This window comes from Microtus ochrogaster, chromosome 4 (assembly GCF_000317375.1).
Source record: "Microtus ochrogaster isolate Prairie Vole_2 chromosome 4, MicOch1.0, whole genome shotgun sequence".
In the NCBI taxonomy this organism is placed as follows: domain Eukaryota; kingdom Metazoa; phylum Chordata; class Mammalia; order Rodentia; family Cricetidae; genus Microtus; species Microtus ochrogaster.
In genome coordinates, this window is record NC_022011.1 from 40,381,648 (window position 1) to 40,399,778 (window position 18,131).

The following is an 18,131-nucleotide window of genomic DNA, read 5'->3' on the forward strand; positions in this document are numbered from 1 at the left end:
ATGATGGCTCCAGCTTGAGCACAAGACTGACTCATGATGGCTTAGTCAGGTTCTAGGGCTACCACATATGCTGGACAGTGGTCTGGTGGTTGTCATATTCATTCCTCTGGAAAATCTTGTTCAAGTCAAAGTCCCAGGCGTAGTAGAGACTCAAGCTGCCTATAGGGTATGGATGCTTTCCTTACCTCCTAGAGCCCTTGTGAGACAGGGTCTCTTGCTGAATGTGGAGCTCATCGATTTGGCTAGAGCCGCTGGCCAGCAAGCCTCAGGATCCTCCTGTCTTCATGTCCCCAACACTGGAATGACAGACACATACTACTGTGCCTGGTGTTTTACTTGGGTCCTAGGGACCACAACTAAGGTGCTTGTGACTGTGTGGCAGCTGAACCATCTCCTCATCCCTTTACCCCAACTCAACCCTCCTCAACCCTCTACGCCCAACATTATTTCTGCCTCTCCAGTCTGTTTTAAATTCTATTTGGATATGACAGAAAGTATACACTTTGTGTACACGAGTATGTAAGTGTTTCTTTACTAAGTGTACCTTCTGTTTTGAAGACCCAGCTTGAGAACTACCGATGGAGCCCCGCCCTATTAGTTTTCTAGAGTGTAGCAAAAGCCTTAGAAGGAAGAGATGACTTCCCCAGGTCTGCTGCATGGTGCAGCTAGCTTGAGGGGACCAAAACCTCCCTTGACTGGTGGCTCTCCTCCAGGTCCACTCTGAATCCCTAGTTTGAGGTTTTTTTTTTTCTCTGAAGATCTCAGAAATCTATCCCTAACCTGATCTCTCTTCTGTCTCCACAGGGTAGCTTGGGTAAAGCAGCGATCATAACCTGGGGTCCGAAGGGGGTTCTCCTCCATGGACTAGTCATGCAAACATAGAGGATGCTTGGGGCCTTTACCATTCCCTCTTCTGCACAGCTAACAAATGTGATCTCTGGGGTGATGATGTGCACAGCGCACAAATTTACTTTTCTATCTGTTTTTTATATTGGTCCTCACTGTGTAACCTGGGTTGGCTCTTGCATGTCTGGTCCTTCTGCCTTACTCATCAAGTGCTACGCTAGAGTGGCACAGATTGCGATTTCAGGTCAGCATTGAACCCCGCCAGGTGTCACCTCTCCAACTGTCTCCCTGGAGTCACTGTGGTGTTCTGTTGTTTTGAGCACTGTTGTTTTGAGCATTCTTTTAACTGTTTTATAGATGCTGGAAGCTGAGGCTCAAAGAACTGACCTGCCCAGAGTTGCATGGTGGGTGGCTGTGACAGAACTGAGATTTGAATCCTGTATAGATGCCAGAGCACCTTGTGGATCCAGTGCCCAGAGGGAAAGGTGGTCCTGGGGGAAGGTGCCACCGCTGAGGTGAGACCTAGTGAGTCACCAGCCAGTCACATTTCTCTGAGCCACAGATTCCCCATCTGCAAAAGGGAGGTTTTTACCTCCTTAGCTGCTTATTCAGTTAGAAATATGGCAGAAGATGAAGGTTCTTGAACGTTCCATGTATAAGAAGTAATTGGAAATGCAATATCCATATATTCTGACAGGCAAGTCTGGGCTTGGGCCCAGTTCTACCAAGGTGATACTGAAGCAGGTGAAATGGGGGTGTCTTCTAAAGCCCTCACCCTCTGGATCATTCAGTGCAGGAAACCTTTATTCTGAAACTCAAGCCGAAGCTAGAACGGCAGCCGTGCATGGGCAGAGGGAATCACAGCTTGGGTTTCTGTGCGGGCTTCTCTGCCCAGCCCTTGCGGCAGGTCCTGACGATCCACTCATGTTCATCATCATCTGTAGGGAGAGAAGACAGTTAGACCTGTACTCACTAGGACCCTCAGGCCCGGCCCTGGGAGACCCCCAGGTGGGATCTTGGGGCCTGGGTGCCTTCCAGCACCAACTGTTGACCCAGGTGTTTAGCTCTGAATGGCTGGAGCCGATCTTTGTTTAACTGTTACAACATCCCTCAGCAATGCTCCTAGGCTGGGAAAATGGGCCACTAAGTTAGAGGAAAGTGTGTGGTTTGAGGACGGAGCTCATGAAGACAGCCCAAGAGCATTTGGCCACTATGAGTTGATTTGATCCTGTCGGGTGGAGTGGGCGCCTCACACTCAAACAAGCACCTGCTGACAACCATACAAGCAGCAGCCTGCTCACACTGGGCCAGACTTAGGCAGAAGTGCTAGGAGACAGTGGGAGACAAGGAGGAGACTGCTGGTGTCATCCTTTCAGAGACGGGATGCATCTGTCGCATGGCCTCCCCAACAAGCACATCTTTCCCACCACCATGCAGATGAGCAGGGGCTCACGGGTCTGGCCACAGTGCCCAGCCTCCTGGTCAGCATGTGGGAGACCCGGGAGGATCTCAGCCCATGGCTAACGCTTTTCCAAGCTTCACAATTGAGTGAGCACCGATCTTCAGTCCATAAGCAGCGCCCCCCCTTTCTTTATGGGACCCTCTGTGAATTTATCTGATTTTCCTTTTCTCCCTCTTTCTCTTTTAAATAACACCCAGTCCCTCCCCCAGCACAACTCTAATAGCAGGGCATGCACCCCTAAAAATGAATGCAGCTTTGTAAAATATGCCCTCTTGTTTTGTGTGCAAATGTGTTTTTAATTTACAGAAATGGCATTGTGCTGTGAGCCGCATTGTGTGGGACTTCTTTCCATCTGGGTCCGTTTCACTTTTCCTGTGGCCAAATGCACAGCTAGTTCTTTGCTTGTTACCATTGCCTCATGTTCCGTAGCCTGCTGCTCTCATGGCTGACTCTGTTCTCCAAGGGTCACCTCCAGCTTCCCAGAACCAGGGACACCAGGCAGAGTGGATACCTGGGAGAATTTGCCTGGGTTTTGTTCTGAGAGGAGCACCATGGGGCTGCACACATTTCACTCACCTGTACCCCTACCACCTGCCTGTCCTTCCTGTCCATCCCTGGCCTCAGGATAGCTTCCTCTGGGCCACAGAAAGAGGCATTTTCTCCCCACCTCTGCTTAACCCACTGCCTCCCATAGGAGAAGGGTACTACTACCCATTCTCTTCAGGTGACAAACACTGGAATCTGAGGACCAAGGGGACTCACTGAAAGCTGAAAAGCAGAAGGCTAGTGAAAACCTCCTCCAGCCCTTGCCCAGGGACACTCCCTAGGATCACCAGGTCCACACTGGGAAGAAGTTCGTGGATACCTGAATGTGTCACACAAGCCCTGCAGCTCATTGGGTCTCTGTAAGAATACAGCAGGGGTTGGGGAGATCATGTCCCAGAAGTGAGGTTTTAGATCCCCAGTCTCTGGAATCTCAGCCAAGTTCATCTTGGCTGTAAGGCTAACTTCTTGGTTGCAGCCTAACTTCTCACCCCAGGGCATATTTGATGATGTGAGAGCCAAAGTTGCCTCTGCAAGAGCTAGCCCCTGGTAGGTGACCCTCACGCTAGCCCCTACCTGCCTTCAGTATTTCTCAATGTGACTTAAGAGAAAGGGCTTGCTAGGAGAATGACCAAGGTTCTGCCCTTGGGCCTCAGTTTCCCCTAGCAGGCTGTCTGAATGTCCTAGCTAAGGCTGGCAACCCAAGGGTGTGTGGTGGGGTGCTGCGCTGATTTGTCAGCACACAAGGAGTTAACCGCTGGTGAAGCCCACTTTCGCCACACTGTGAGCAGCCTGGTTGATAATTACAGTTCTGAAGTCTCCAGGCTATTCGAATCAGTGCAGCTGCAGCCTCTTCAGCGGTAACCCCTGAAACCAGACAAACTGGGTGTATTGTGCTGAACCAGTCCTCAGGCCCCTCCCTGATGGTTACAAATTGACAGCAATGGACTTAACAGCCCTCTTCACTACTCAGTTTACTCTCTACCTGGCTGCACAGCCACCAATTTGAATCCCAGATGCCTTTCCTCGGGCAGCTGCTCCTCCACCCTCCCTCCAACCTCCTCAGTTCCCCTGGCCCTGCCATGCCAGGGTGAGGCTGCCGGAGCACATTTCATCAATATTTAAAATGGAATTAAACCTGTAGCTTTGATTAATGCCTCCTGGAGCCCGAGAGTAGTGATTACTATTTTGCAAATTGCGATTGTTGGAATATGTTAATATGATTGTCTGAGAACATCTTCACCTTCTCGGGCAATTTTCCTCCTTTTTTGGCAGGAGGGGAGGAGGAGGGGAAGAAAGCAAAAAAAAAAAAAAGTGGGGAAAACACCCCCACGAACTCTTTAATCAATTGTAAATGATCAGCCTTGGCAGAGTTGTGGGTGGCGCAAAGGGAAGTGGGAACAGGAGGGGAAGAATTCTGGCTTGGTGATTTAACATCATCCTAAGTTTTTGGATCTGGTGATGCCACTCTGGGACACCATCCTAAGGAAGTAGTGTCGTAGTTGTCTCCATACTGTTTAGAATCAAGAGGACAGAAAGTGATGTGGATTTCTAAATTAGGGAATGGTTACTTTGTTGTCTATTCATTCATTTAACAAATGATTTCTAAATACTGTCCTTGCCAGCAACCTTCTGGCGTGGGGAGGAAGCAGTGGGCTCTCACTGTAAGCCATGGGGAGGGGATATTTAGCAGCCAGCGAAAATAATAGTTGTGGAGTCGATATGGCAACACAGGGGAAATGCTTTTGATGAGATAATAAGCCAGAATAATAAGATGATGCAACAAAACAAAACACCTCCCCACAACAAAAATCTATGAACTTTTATGCAGAAATCCCTGCTCCATGTAAAATTGCGGCTCGGAAAAAATTAAAAGTGATAAAATGAATTGGGGTAACTCTGGGAAGTGTGATTTTTCCTTCCTGTTTTTTGGGTGTTTTCCAAATTTTGTTTACTTAATGTGATCTGATCACAGAAAAAATTTTTTAAATAATCCTTGCCTTTTTTGTCCTGCCCTGCAGTATAATGTCTTGGTGATTTTTATATGTTTTGTTCATTGAAATTTCATGAAAGATTTTTAGGCTCCTAAAAACACTAATGGTTTTATACTTCTAAAAAGTAAAAATTCTAGCATAAAATATTGGCAAAAATACACGAAAATCTGAATAGATGCCTTGCAGAGTGACTATCTCCCAAAAGAAGGGAGAAGAAAACACACGTGCGTGCACGCGCGCGCGTACACACACACACACACACACAGTAACTTTGCAATGGAGAAACTGACCTCAGCTAGGACCAAGGTTCAGGACAGTGGCAAGCAAACTCCAGGGAACCTGTCTTCTGGTTCTGTTTGGATAGAAATGGCCCTCACTTTTGTGGGCTTCTTCTCCAAACCCTACAGTCTGATTGGAAGAGAAACATCTAAACTTTCTGCATGAAGGTACATCCTACAAAATACATGACCAGTGCTCCTTAGAACTGCCCCCCAAACAAGAAAAGCAGCACCTATGGGTGTAGCCTAGTTGCTGAGATCAGTTCCTAGCCAAACCAAAACAAAAGTCCTAATGAGGCATGGTAGTGTACACCTTTATTCCCAGTACTCAGGCAACAGAGGTAGGTGATCTCTGAGACTGAGTCTAGTTTGGGCTCATAGTGAATTCTAGACCAGACAGGGCTACATAATGAGACCCCATCTGAAAACAAACAAAACCCACTAAATAAAACAGAAAAGCTGGAGCAACTGCCACACTTGAGAGGAGCCCACAAAGACACAACTACATGTGTGAGCAGACGTGAGGGAAAGAAAGGGGATTGGATTAAGCCTTAGACCTTAGTCAAATTAGTTCACCAACACTAGTATCGGTACAAATGTACTAATTTGCCAAGTGTGTCACACAACAGTGGCTATGAATAAGAGGACGTGGGCATGTGGCGTGTTGAGAATCGCTGTAGGAGCCTCACACTGGGCATGTGACTGTATTGCTCTCAAATAAAATTGTTTGTTTCAAATGCATGAAAACCGAGTGTGCTCCTTACTGATCAGATACCATGCTCGCCAAGAGAAGCCAGACCCCTGAGCACAGCCAGTTGCCCAAGTGAAAACATTCACTGTTTGTCTCCCTTGGCCCCTCACACCGGATTTCTAACATCCTTTCTTAGGTAATGCCGCCCTTCCCATTAGAGACCCCCCTTTGGGGGTTGCATATCAGATACCCTACATTATGATTCCTAATGGTAGTAGAATTATGAAGCAGCAACAAAAATAACTTTATGGTTGGGTCACCATAACATGAGGGACTGTATTAGAGGGTTCCAGCATTGGGAAGGCTGGGAATCATTGGCCTAGAGCTAAGCTCTTGGTGCAGGGACCACTGCACCCAGCACACGTAAGTGCCCAGTAAATGCTTTGCCAGGTGAATCTGAATAAGCCTTTTCCATCCTGATTTGCCTCAGGAGTCTGCAGCTAGAGAATAAGGAAGTTTCCAGTTAGCCTGGGATACCTGGACCTTCTAAAACACCAGAATAGGATACTAGCCTGATAGGCACAAGGAGAACTTAAGTTCTGTCTTCAGCGGAAAAAAAAAAAAAAGAATCAAAAAAGGCCTAAACATGCCAGCTGTGTTATACTTTAAATCCGGACATCAGATTACTCCTTTTAACACAAGCAACTGTTGATCTAGGTGATGCTCTGAGATTTCTTTCAGAAGTCTAAATTCCTATAGTGGTAAAGGCTATGGATTGGGAAGGGGCCTATGCATTTACTTGTCTGGACACAAAGGACCTCATGCTCACCTCCACTCCACCCTCACAAGCCCTGTCTGGATGCCAGACCTCCCTGACAATGAAGCCAAGGTCATGGTTGCTTCAAACAGCAGCCACATCATCAGGGCCTAGCACAGACCCAGAACATTTAAAGTACTTAATAACTAACTATATGGTGAACAAATGAATAAAGAAATGTAAACTTGGGGACATAAAAGTAATAGATTCACTCTGTGGGACTGAGATCAAAAAAAAAAAAAAAAGAATATATATCCTCCCTCCTTGGGCAAATGGAGCTCCTCAGATAGTAGGAAGTTGCCAAGTACAGGCCCAGGACTGCCAGCAGCTGCTGCCTTTTGTGTCCTGAGGCCATAGGTTGGGCGCTTCACCACCTGGCCGAGAATCATACCTGAGGACTAACCATTTGCAGGAACTCCAAGCCTGACTGGCCTATGATTTCCCTTCCAGCAAAGATGGAGAAGGACCAGCCTGCATAGGCCAGATATGGGCCAGGCCTGCCAAGCTGTTCAGGTCACAGAAGGTGACAGCAGTTGAGTCTGCAGGTTAGCGTGACACTGAAGCAAGAAGAGGGATGGCTGCAATAAAACAGCAGAGTGGGGGGCAGTATGGCTGCACACTGGTTAAGAGTGTGGCTTTGGGGGCTGGAGAGATGGCTCAGTGGGACAAGTGTGAGGACGTGAGGTCAGACACCAGACACCAGCATCTGTGTGAGTGTGCAACTCTGCTGTAGATAGGGTGGGTCGGTGGATCCCTGAGGCTTGCTGCCTTTGCCGTCTAGATGAAACTAGCTTGCTGACTAGCTCCAGGTCCAATGAGAGACCCTTCCTCAAAACTAATAAGGTAAAGAGCAACAGGAGAAGGAAACTGAAGTTACCTCTGACCTCTATGTGTACAACACACAAGGAAGTGCACACACTCACACACACAGTATGGCTTTGGAGCTCTGTGCCACTACTTTGGGCAAGAGGTTGCCACCTTGCTGGGCCTGTTTGCCCCTCTAAAAATGTCTCTACCAGGAAGCTTTGCCATGAAGTCATGTCTGTAACATGCTTAGGACAACTCTTGGTGCAGAGGGAATGCCAAAGACCCAGAGAGAAGCCAGAAGTTAGTTGTCTTTACAAGGTAGGACTTCTGAACTAGACAGACCTGGGTCAGATGAAGAGCCACCCACTTGCTGGGTGAGCAGCCCTTCTCCACTTCTGAGGCAGGATCCCATCTGCATGGTGGGTTGAACCAGACCTCCTACAGAAGACAGGGGAGGCCTGGCCGGGAAGAAGGGTGCTCCATGAACACTGAGGAGGTGAAAGCTAGACATTGTTTCAGTGGGTCCTTAATTCCCAAACTGGATGATTGCAAGGGTGTGTTCCCTAAGGGACTCACCAGTGTACCCTTGGGACTTCTGGGTCCCTGCCAGATATGGGGTGGGGGGAACCACAGGGAGGAGGTCTTTACTCAGAATTGGCACCATGAGGATCAAGAGGCACAGCTCAGCTAATGAGTTCTGTTCAAAGCTAAGAGGACAGGTTGGGGCAGGTGAGCTGTGGTGGGCAAACAGGTAAATTGGGGTCACTGGGCACCCACAAGCTGGGCTCTTGGCACACCTTTGGGTTATGTAACCCTGTGGTCACCACTCCTATGCAGATTCCACTAGTGTGAGGGGAGGGGTGTGGACTGGGAAAGGGAGGAGACCCAGAATGAACAAAGCGACAGACCTCAGGGAGGGAGGGCAGCCCAGGCCAGAGCCTAGTGGGGCTGAGCTTTGTGTGTGCATGTGAGTGTGTGTGTGTGTGTGTGTGTGTACATTCATGTGCACATACATGTATGTGTGATGTGGTGGTGGTTGTATATGTGTGTGTATGCATGTGTATGAGTGTACATGTGTATGGTGTGTGTGTGTGAGTGTGCATGTATGTGTATGTGTGTTCATGCGGTGGGGTGTGTGAGTGTGTGTATATGTATGTGTGTGCCTGTGTGTGCGTGTGGTGTGTGGGAGGTGGTGTGTGCATGTGTATGTGTGTGCGTGTTTGTGTGCATTCATCCCTCCTCAACAAGAGAAGGGACTGCATCACTTACCATAAGGAAAGCTTAGGAGATGTAGTGACTTTCTTCACTCCATTGGGGCAGAGTGGGAGGCTCAGTGAAGCTGCTAGTGTGTGTAGGGAACAAATGCCTATTCTACTGTGTGCCTGTGAGTGTGCCAGTGGTTATGTTTGAGGGTGAGAAACACACTGTAATGCATGGAACTCTGGTGTATGCGTGGCACACTGCGTGGAGCTGGCTGACTGTGGCAGTGGGGATGTATCTGAAGTTGGAGTGTATGGGATCACAAATACAGGAAAGAGACACTGCCAATCTGAACAGCCAACCTCGTCATGCCAGGCTGGCAGTGGGTCCAGGGCCAGGCCAGGCTCTGGGACAGAGAGCATCTGTCACAGGACACTGCCCTTTACTCCTGGGGTCAATGCCAACAGGAGTCCAGACAGGGATGGAGTTGCAAATCAAATTAGACGTTCAGCCCATGGCAGGCATCCACCCCATAGCCCTGCCCCACCTTCAGTACAAATGACAAATGCATGAGATGGTGGAGGCGGACCAATACACCATGCCCTAGCATTCCTTTCACAACTCCCAACAAAAAGGAGACTTAGAACTTTTCTGGTGGTGGTGGTGGCCAGAGGCGAAGACCTCAGTACTGTCAATATTGACTGAGAAGTCCCTGCCCAGGCAGAGCCTGCTGCAGGCAGGTGAGAAGCCGTAGGCTGCTCTTGTCTCTCCTTGTAGTGAAGTATCCTCTTGGGAGTGGATTAGGACAAACCACATCACCCCTTGGTAACCAGAGCTGCAGAACCCAGCATCCGCAAGCTTGCCAAGGCCCATTCAGATATAAGAGGCTTGGAAATAAAAAAGGAAATGGTAAGACTGAAATAAATAAATATTATAATTAATGCATTCAAACTTGATTAGTTATTAATTCTAGAAATCAAAACAATTTTATTATCCTTGAATCTATTTGCAGGCTGTTTCTTCATTTTGCCAGAATTCTGTGCTATACACACCCCTCCCAAGAAATCAGAGCTAGTGTAACAGAACTGCAGCAAATAATGGACCACGAAGAGTTGGAGCGACCCAACAGTAAACAGAGCTTGGATTTTGTTTTAATATATTGAAATGATGGGGATAGAGGCCTTAGGAGCTCTCATTGGGGACAGGTGAATTAAGAATCTCAGGAATCTCAGAATCTATCTGGGGCCAGGTGCTGGGCACCCAGGAACACATGCCCTCCCTCAGTGGACCTCATGGATGCTTCTGAAAATTTGGCTGGTGTGGCTTAGGGTGGAAGTTGTGAGTGCTTCAGTTGCTGGGTAAGGGGAAAAGTGCCCCGAGACAAAAAAAAAAAAAAAAAAAAAAGAAACTTAGAAGTTCTTTAGGAAGGCCCTAGGCTAGAAGGACACTTCTCTGAGTGCCACAGTTTTTGACCACATTGGAACAAAGAAGAGAACCTGTTGCTGAGGTGATGAAACACACGTGACTTGTGCTTGTGAGTGATACTAGTCTAGAACCATCATCTGTGTCCAGTGTGGACAGGAGGCATTCAGGAGTGGGGACTGCACACCTGGCCTCTCTCCCACCCCAGAGCAAGTGCATGCTGAGTGGAGGGTGCATGAGACTCACACTGTTGGTACCACACTATTCTTCCTGCTTCCCTACCTTTACTATTTGAGCACTAATAATTGAAATGCCTGCTACAGTAATAAGACAATTCAGCAAAGCTGAGTACCATAGCCAAGGTCACCCTGGCAGCCTGATTTCATAGCATCTGCTCCTTTTGCCCTGATCTCTGGTTTACGTGGATGGTGGAAGCCAGTGTACAGCTGGCAGAGGCTAGATTAGGCTGGGGTGGCTGAGACAAACAGGAGGGAGGGGAACTATTCTTTGACACTGGTTTTGCAGGTCAATGTTACCATCTCTGGATCACAGGGGAGGGGGTTCAGGCTCAGAACCAAAGCCTCTCCACAGGCTCACCAGTGACAGATGTGGTGCAGCAACAGCCACATCTGTCTTCATCCCTGCAGCCTGTGGTGTGGCCGTGCCCCACTTCCTGAGAAGCCCTTCTGCAGCTCTGGCCCTAACTGTTCACTGTCCAAGGGATGGAAGTCAAACACCCTAACCAGTATTCACTCGCTTCATCCTCTGTCTCGAACACATAGCTCAGACCCACTAGGACACACCCATCAAAGCCCTGCTGGACATCACTGCTTTGGGAAGCCCCCTTGAGTCCTCCCCCAGCCTCCAACACACAAGCAGGTCAGAGTGCTAAATCTGAGGACCCCTACACAGTCAGACATTCAGCTCACTGCTGTTGCAGCTCTGGGTACCCGAGAAATGAGGGCATTTTTAGTTTTGGAAGAAAGACCCTCATAGTCAATATTTTAAATTAAATATGAACATGAACATCACAGGCCACATGGAAGTGTGTTGGACTGCCTTCCACGTGTCATTTGTAGTTTATTTGAGCACTGGGCTCCCTGAAGGCCCCAGGCTTCCTGTCTGTGCCTGCTTTGTCTGTGCTTTTCTCCATCCTGCACTGATTTGGGGTTTTGGGGAAAGCTCTGCGCTGCCATATGAAGCCCTCATGTACACAGGAGAAAAGCGAAGACCCGAGTCTCGGGTGTCAGGGGATCTGAAGGTTGATAAGAAAGGATGAAGATGAGAGGCCTGTACCCCAAAACCAAACACCAAGGAGAGATCTGGGAACAGCAGACCACAGGTTCAATTTTCAAAGCAGTATCAAAAGCAGGTGGGTGGAGGCCAGAGACTAGCCTGCTAGGGAACTCTGGCTCTCTGGCTGTTTGGTGTGAAGGACATACCTGCTTTCAACTTTCTATCTGTGGTACAAAATCACCATTCCCGTGATCCTGGCATGCACCGCCCCATGGACAGAAGCACGCTCTGTTCCCTAGACTGCCTGCACCAGTTTCATGCTCACTGTAACTCTATATGACAGGTCCTCTACTAACTACTCCCATCTTTCACAGGACCCTGCATTTCAGAGAAGGTAAGCCACCTGCGCAAAGGTGCCCAGCTCGCAGTGGCATCTCAAAGAGTTGCCCTGTGGCTCTAGCGGCCCTCAGATCTAGGTATGGGCTTCAGCTAAGTATCTTCCCTGACTTCCAGAGCTGAACTGAGGAAGAGAGGTGAGGCTTCTGCCCATGGGTTCTGGCCTTGCACTAACTTCCATTAAAGGAGACAAAACAAACCATGCTGGCCAGGCTGATTCCAGCTGCGGAAGGGGAAGCTATGGCCTCTGGATGCCTTCAGGAGGCTGCCCTGGGGGCAGGGAAGCATTGTTAGCACAGTCCATGGTCCCGCAGTTGGAAAGGGGATTTCCAAGAGAGGGTGACAGTGGGCAGTTCTGTAGGTCAGGAAGGGGCAGCAAGCAGGGCAGGCTGTCATTACCAAGCATGGATCTTGGCAAGGACCTGTAGGTAGCTTTCAAATGGACCAGCCTTACCCTTCCTAGGCCAACTTCTGTTTGGGAAGAGGGTCCCATAGCTTTACCTATGTTATCAGAGAGACCTGGATTCAAATGCTGGCTCTTCCCTTTAACAGAGGCATAATTATTAGCAAATAACATACTCCCTGGGCCTCAGTTTCCCCATCTGTCAAGTACGGAAAATAGCACTCCTCAAAGGCTGGGGATGGGCTAAGCTTCTGGCACAGTAGAGGCTTCCGTGTCCCTTCTGCTGACGGCTCATATCCACGTCTGCTAGGAGGGCTGCTCTGTAAGGGCATTTTATCTGGCAGTTCCAAGTGTGATATTATCCCTCTACAAAGCCTTCATTATGGTGCTGCTGACAATGCCACAGATAAAGCAGGGATGCCCCTGTGTGCCAGCCTCCAGGTGATTATAACATTTGGGTAAATTGCCTTTTGTCTTGTTAGAGAGCTAGCAGTGGGAGGGGCCGTGTGGGAGTCTCACTGGCCCACTTACAGAAAACCCCAGGGAGGCTCCACTGAGAGATAGCCTGGGTTTGGGGCAGAAGCTGCAGCTGTCAGTGGAAATTCAGGGTTCTAGCCCTGGCTGGACGGACCATGGTTGACCGTGTGAGGGTCAGGCCTGGGGTTGGTCATCTTGGGGGAAGCAGCTGCTTCAAGATGAGGGGAGTCTTGACTTTCTATAGCTCTGGAAGACTCTCTTTCTAAGCTGGATTTTGAGCATAAAGTAAGCAGAGGACCCATCTTAGCAAAGCGGCTGTCTGTAGCTCAGACTGCTCCATCTCAGGCGCTGGGAAGGCTGTTGGCTCCCCCACCAGCAAACCCCGCCTTCTCACTCAGAGCCAGCCCCCCCCACCAGCAAACCCTGCCCTCTCACTCAGAGCCAGCCCCCCCCCCACCAGCAAACCCCCGTCTTCTAACTCAGAGTCAGCCCCAACCCCATGGCTATTTAGCTTTGGAGTCAGCTGGCCCTGGGCTTAATTCCAGCTCTGCTGACCAAGAGCCACAGCACCTCCATCTCACCATCTGTGAAGTGGGAACGATCAGAAGAGCTACTTGCCAAGCCTGCTGGTGTCACAGGAGGTGGAGGCCTATCCCTGGGATGCAGCAGGGGTGGTCATAACTGTCATAACATCCCACATCTCACATGCCCCTTGGTTCCCTTCTGTTGAGCATCTGGGATGTTTAAACTTCTGAAGACTAAACTGGCCTTCCATTTTCAGATGTACAGTCTGCAGCTGACATATTCTAGAGGTGCCTGGGGTGGTTGCCCGTCCCCTGTGAACGGGCCTGGCATGCAGGTGAGCCTGAATATGACTCCCATCTGTGCTGAATTTCCTGGGGGAGATTCTTTAAACTCACTGAGCCTCAGCTTGTCAAATGTGGCGGAGAGCAGAGCAGGACTTCCTCCTACGTGAGAGTGGATGTCCACTCAGTGGTAGATCTTACCACCATCTTCCTCTTCCTCCCAGAGGCTCCAGACAGCACAGGCCAGGTCACAGCCCTTCTTCCCACTGAACCAAGCACACATTCAAGTGAGGTCCATGGTCTTAATTTTGAATTCTGTCTGGGACCCACAGATTCAAGCGTAAAATGGGCCTCTCTGCAAATAATCTCCAGCGTGTGATATTTTTATGAAACCAAGCCATTGTTTCTGATTGAAGAAAAGTCGGTGCTATTTTGAAGAGAAGCGCGATTAGGCAGTGGCGTTCTCTTTCACCATTGGGAATTAGAGCCGTTTGAGAGATTGTGAGCGCCAGGACATTTGCCAGATGTGCTTGATTCTCCACTGCCGACAACAAAGGGAATAATGTTGGCGGGAATCTTGACGGCGCTGTTGCTGATCGGATATTCTTTGGGGATGATACTGAGACCTTTCAGGGAAGGATTTCAGCTTTTACATACACTAATTTGGGATGCTCACTCTCTGTCTTGCACAAAGCAAATTTAGTTCATTGTTAGCTGTATCTGTTAAAATGGTTACAAGGGTTTTTCCTTGAATATTAATAATGTGCCTTTCATCGGAGACTCGCGTGGGGTGTCATTAATTGGGAGGGGGAGTGAGGATTAGTGGCATAGTACTCTCAGAGATGATTCCTACTAGTGCTACGGAGGTGAGCAACAGACACATAAAAAGATGCATGAACAAAATGCCGACGTCACTTTGGCTAATCGGTCCTGAGGTGAAGGCGGCACACGGGGCGGGGGGGGGGGGGGGAGACGCAGCACTAGTTAATCTCTTGGTTTTTCATCGTATTAAAGGCAATTGACCTGAATATCTTCAAATGCTTCCTCATCGGATCAAAGTGTAGAAAGGACCACTTTTCAAAAAAGGTTATGCTTAATTGGGAGACTGCAGTGTTTTGTCTTAAGACTCGAGAGTGGGGCTTCTCATCCATTTGGGAGACTTTCTGAGCTCCAGTGACTGTGTTTGGGAGAGGGACAACCATGACTCATGTATGCCCAGACTTAAGAGGCCAATGAGCATGAAATGAGTTAGTGCACATTCACAAGAAGAAAATAATAGTGTATTTACCAGCGTGCTGTGACTATGACAGAGCAGCCAGGCAGTGAACACAGAGGGAGAAAGTCTATTCAGCTTGTGTTGTCAAAGGTTCCCTGCCAAGTGTGGCAGCCTGGCTGCTTTGGGCCTCTGGTGAGAGTGGCATCTCAGTGGAGGGTGACGTGTGAAGGGTTGGCTGTGGCACTAGAACCCAGGTCTCAGACTCTTGTGATGGGATGTCCCAAGTGACCTAAGGGTCTCCCCTGGGACTCCACCTCCTGATAACACCCCCTGGGGCCCTGCCCCTTCAACACTTGGAGCTCTGAGGGGCTGTGCCCACAGCCAAACTACAGCAAACAAGCTTTGGATTTGGGCCAAACTTTGTCAACAGCTGTGTGACCAACCAGAAGCAAATTCTGTTTTTGAAGACTTATTTTATGTGTATGTGTATGCCTGCCTGGTGCTCACACAATCCAGAAGAGGGTATCAGATCTCCTGGAGCTGGAGTTACAGAGAGGGCTGTGAGCCACCATGTGGTGCTGGGACTCAAACATGGGTCCTCTGCAGGAGCAGCAAATGGTCTAACCACTGAGATATATCTCCAGGCCCCCATAAGGAACTTGCTAGCCTGTCTGACATCACACTGTAAACTACAGGTCACGTGAGTTCTCCTGTTAGAGATAAGGTGAGGGTGAGAGCTGAGAGAAGTCCAAAGCCCAGGGCCTGGCCAGCCTCCTCTCCAGGGAGCTTTCCAGCCTTGCCCCCTGAGAGGGGAGTGTGCAGGTGAAGTCATCCTCAAGTAATATCAGGCTGGCCTCTTGGCCTGGCTCCGTGCTAATGCTGAGGAATGAGGAGGTCTGTGGCAGGTGAGGAAGGCGGGAAAGGCTGTCTGTGCCGCTGCTCACTCACGGATGGCTGGTAGCCTGGGTGGACTTGAACATGGTGTAGAACACAGGAGTGGGGAAGGAAGACCTTCAAACAAGGTGAACCCAGACCTGGACCCTAGCTCCCAGTAGCATTCTGTTTCCCAGGCTGAACAGGGAGGAGGCAGCAAAATTAGCATAGCCAATCACACTTGTCTCCCAAGAGACTTCTTTGCTCCTTAGCATCCAGAGAAAACATAATAAGCCCCAGGGCCCCATTTACTCCTCATTCCTCCAGCCTGAGTCAGTAATCACCGTAGTGATGGCGGCCTCGAGCCGCCAATCACTGAACACCTGTGGGGCCAGGTGCTGGGCTGCCTAGTCATATACTATTTTCCCTTTGCCCCGCAGATCCTCCAGAGAGATGTTACCACAATACCCATTTCATAGATGAGGAAACTGAGGCTCTTAGAGCACAAAGTGAGCTATCCATGATCACACAGCTCACCTACCATTGATGGGGTTCTAGGCCCTGTGTCTTTAATCGCTACAGCCCCTGTCCCAGTCCTCAGGCCTCTCATGGGACAGAAGGTCCTAAACAAGCCTGGTTTGTTGTGTTTGCTGTACTGAGAGGGGCATGCACTAACTGTGCCCAGTGGCTATCACTTACTAGTTACTGTTCTAAGACAGGAAACTCCGGGAAGGAGGAAAGATCACTAATGGGGAGATGGAACAGTTCTAGTGCCTCCAGCCTGCCTGCCACTCTGAGACCTGACATTCTCATCTCAGGACATCTCCTGCCTCCGTTCCAGACGCCAGCATGTACATATGGAGGCGTTCATGAGGCTTGAGGCAGCACATGAGCAGAAGCTGTGAGGCGGACAGAAATGGCTAATGCGGCTAGCTATACAGCAGGGACCCGAGTACTGTGCACTCACCCAGCAGCTAAGCCTAAGCTCAAACATTAGACCAAGAAACACAAACCCTGCAGATCAGATATGGCCTGAGTCCCCACATATGACCCTATGTTGGCCAGTGAGATGATTTGAAACCTTGGCACCGTGTAGAAATATAACGGATTGCTTTCATTCAAAATAGCAAGTTGTCTGTTATGTGTGAGAACTGAACTTTGAATCTCAGAAGGAGAACATGTGAGATGTGAGAGGAGGAGCGCTACCTGCCTGCCTTTTCTTTTACAAAGACGTGATCGGCTCATGGGACCTGTGAGATGCCAGGAACGGTGATGACAGACATAGTCGCCCAGTCCATGACCTCATGAGCTCCCACTGTCACCGGCTAAGCACTGCTGGGAAGCCTGTGTGACCTTAGAGGAGAGAGAGGCAGGCGGAGCCAGCAAAGGCCACCTCTGGCAGTCCTTGGAGAGAGCTGTGAAGTTAGCATAGTGCCGAGCAGCCAGCACCTACCAAAGAGCAGACTAGAAAACACTGAGCATTACGTGTGTGCAGTAGGCATATGCACATGGGCTGTGTCACGTGTGCGGTCATCAGGAGGAAACACTCCTGATGTGCCTCAGGGCCCGTGCCTTCCCTGCTGCTGTGACAAAAGCAACTTGAGGTAGGAAGACTCCACAGGGCCCACAGTCTGGGTTATAGTCCAGGCGAAGTCAGGAGGCAAGAGCCCAGGAGAGCTGGGCGCACCCACCATGGTGCTCAGCCTGCTGGCTCCACTCTTACATAGCCTTGCCCAGGGAATGGTGCCACCCACAGGAGAAAGGTCAGCTCATCTCAAATAGGTATTAATGTAACTCCTCACAGACACGTCCCCAGTGACATTCTCCTCCCAGGGGACTCAATTTTGCCAAGTTGATAATGAAAACTAACTGACATAGCCTAAGCCAAACTCAGGAGAGCCCAGGTCGCCCGCTCATATTCTAGAATGCTGGAGGTTTGCAAACCCTTTTAGTGAGTAGAAGGGTGGATTTAAATTATCACTAAAAGCCTAAAAGCTAGCTAGCTACTTGGAAGGCTGAAGCAAGAGATGTGCTTGAGCCCAGGAGTTCAAGGCCAGCCTGAGCAACATAGCAAGGCTTTGCCTCAAAAGAAAAGTTAATTTCACAGTAACTGAGTGCGGCGGGTGCCACAGTCCCCAGCTAGGAAAGACATCTCTTGGGCTGGAGAGATGGCTCAGCAGTGAAGAGCATCCTCATGATGTAACCCAGGTTTTATGGGTCACCAGGCTGGGCCTACCAGGGTCCTTTCAGTTGCCCTCTCCCACCCACCATCTTACCAGAGGATCTCCTATCTAAACTTAACTCGTTTGCCCTTTCCTTTCTGTGTAATGGGTCTTTCTAAAGTTGCTACACTTCCAGTCTGAAACATTCCCTTCCTCTAGTCCTTGTCCACCCTACCCCCACCATGCTCCTGTCACTGTGGTTCCCAGGTGGCACACACTCTCTCCCAACTCTAACCTTTGCACATGCTGTCCCCTGCTCTTCCCAGCCCCGCTGTGTCTGTCTCTCTGCTCTTGTGTTGGTTTCAGAGGTGTTCTGTGAGACTGCCCTGGCCTGCTGGCCTCCAGGGTCGGCTGTCTCCTGTGTGCTGGCCTCCAGGGTCGGCTTTCTCCTGTGTGCTGGCCTCCAGGGTCGGCTGTCTCCTGTGTGCTGGCCTCCAGGGTC

At 49.6% G+C, this 18,131-nt stretch overlaps 1 protein-coding gene across 1 annotated transcript in view; it reads right to left on the reverse strand.

Annotated features, from left to right (window-relative positions):
- Positions 1–1,636: 1,636 nt before the first annotated feature.
- Positions 1,637–18,131, reverse strand: part of Morn5 (MORN repeat containing 5) — a 29,012-nt gene continuing 12,517 nt past the window's right edge. The window contains exon 5 of the mRNA XM_005345973.1: positions 1,637–1,784. Coding sequence (XP_005346030.1) covers positions 1,705–1,784 — 80 coding nt within the window. The 3' untranslated portion in view covers positions 1,637–1,704. The remainder of the gene's footprint in view (positions 1,785–18,131) is intronic.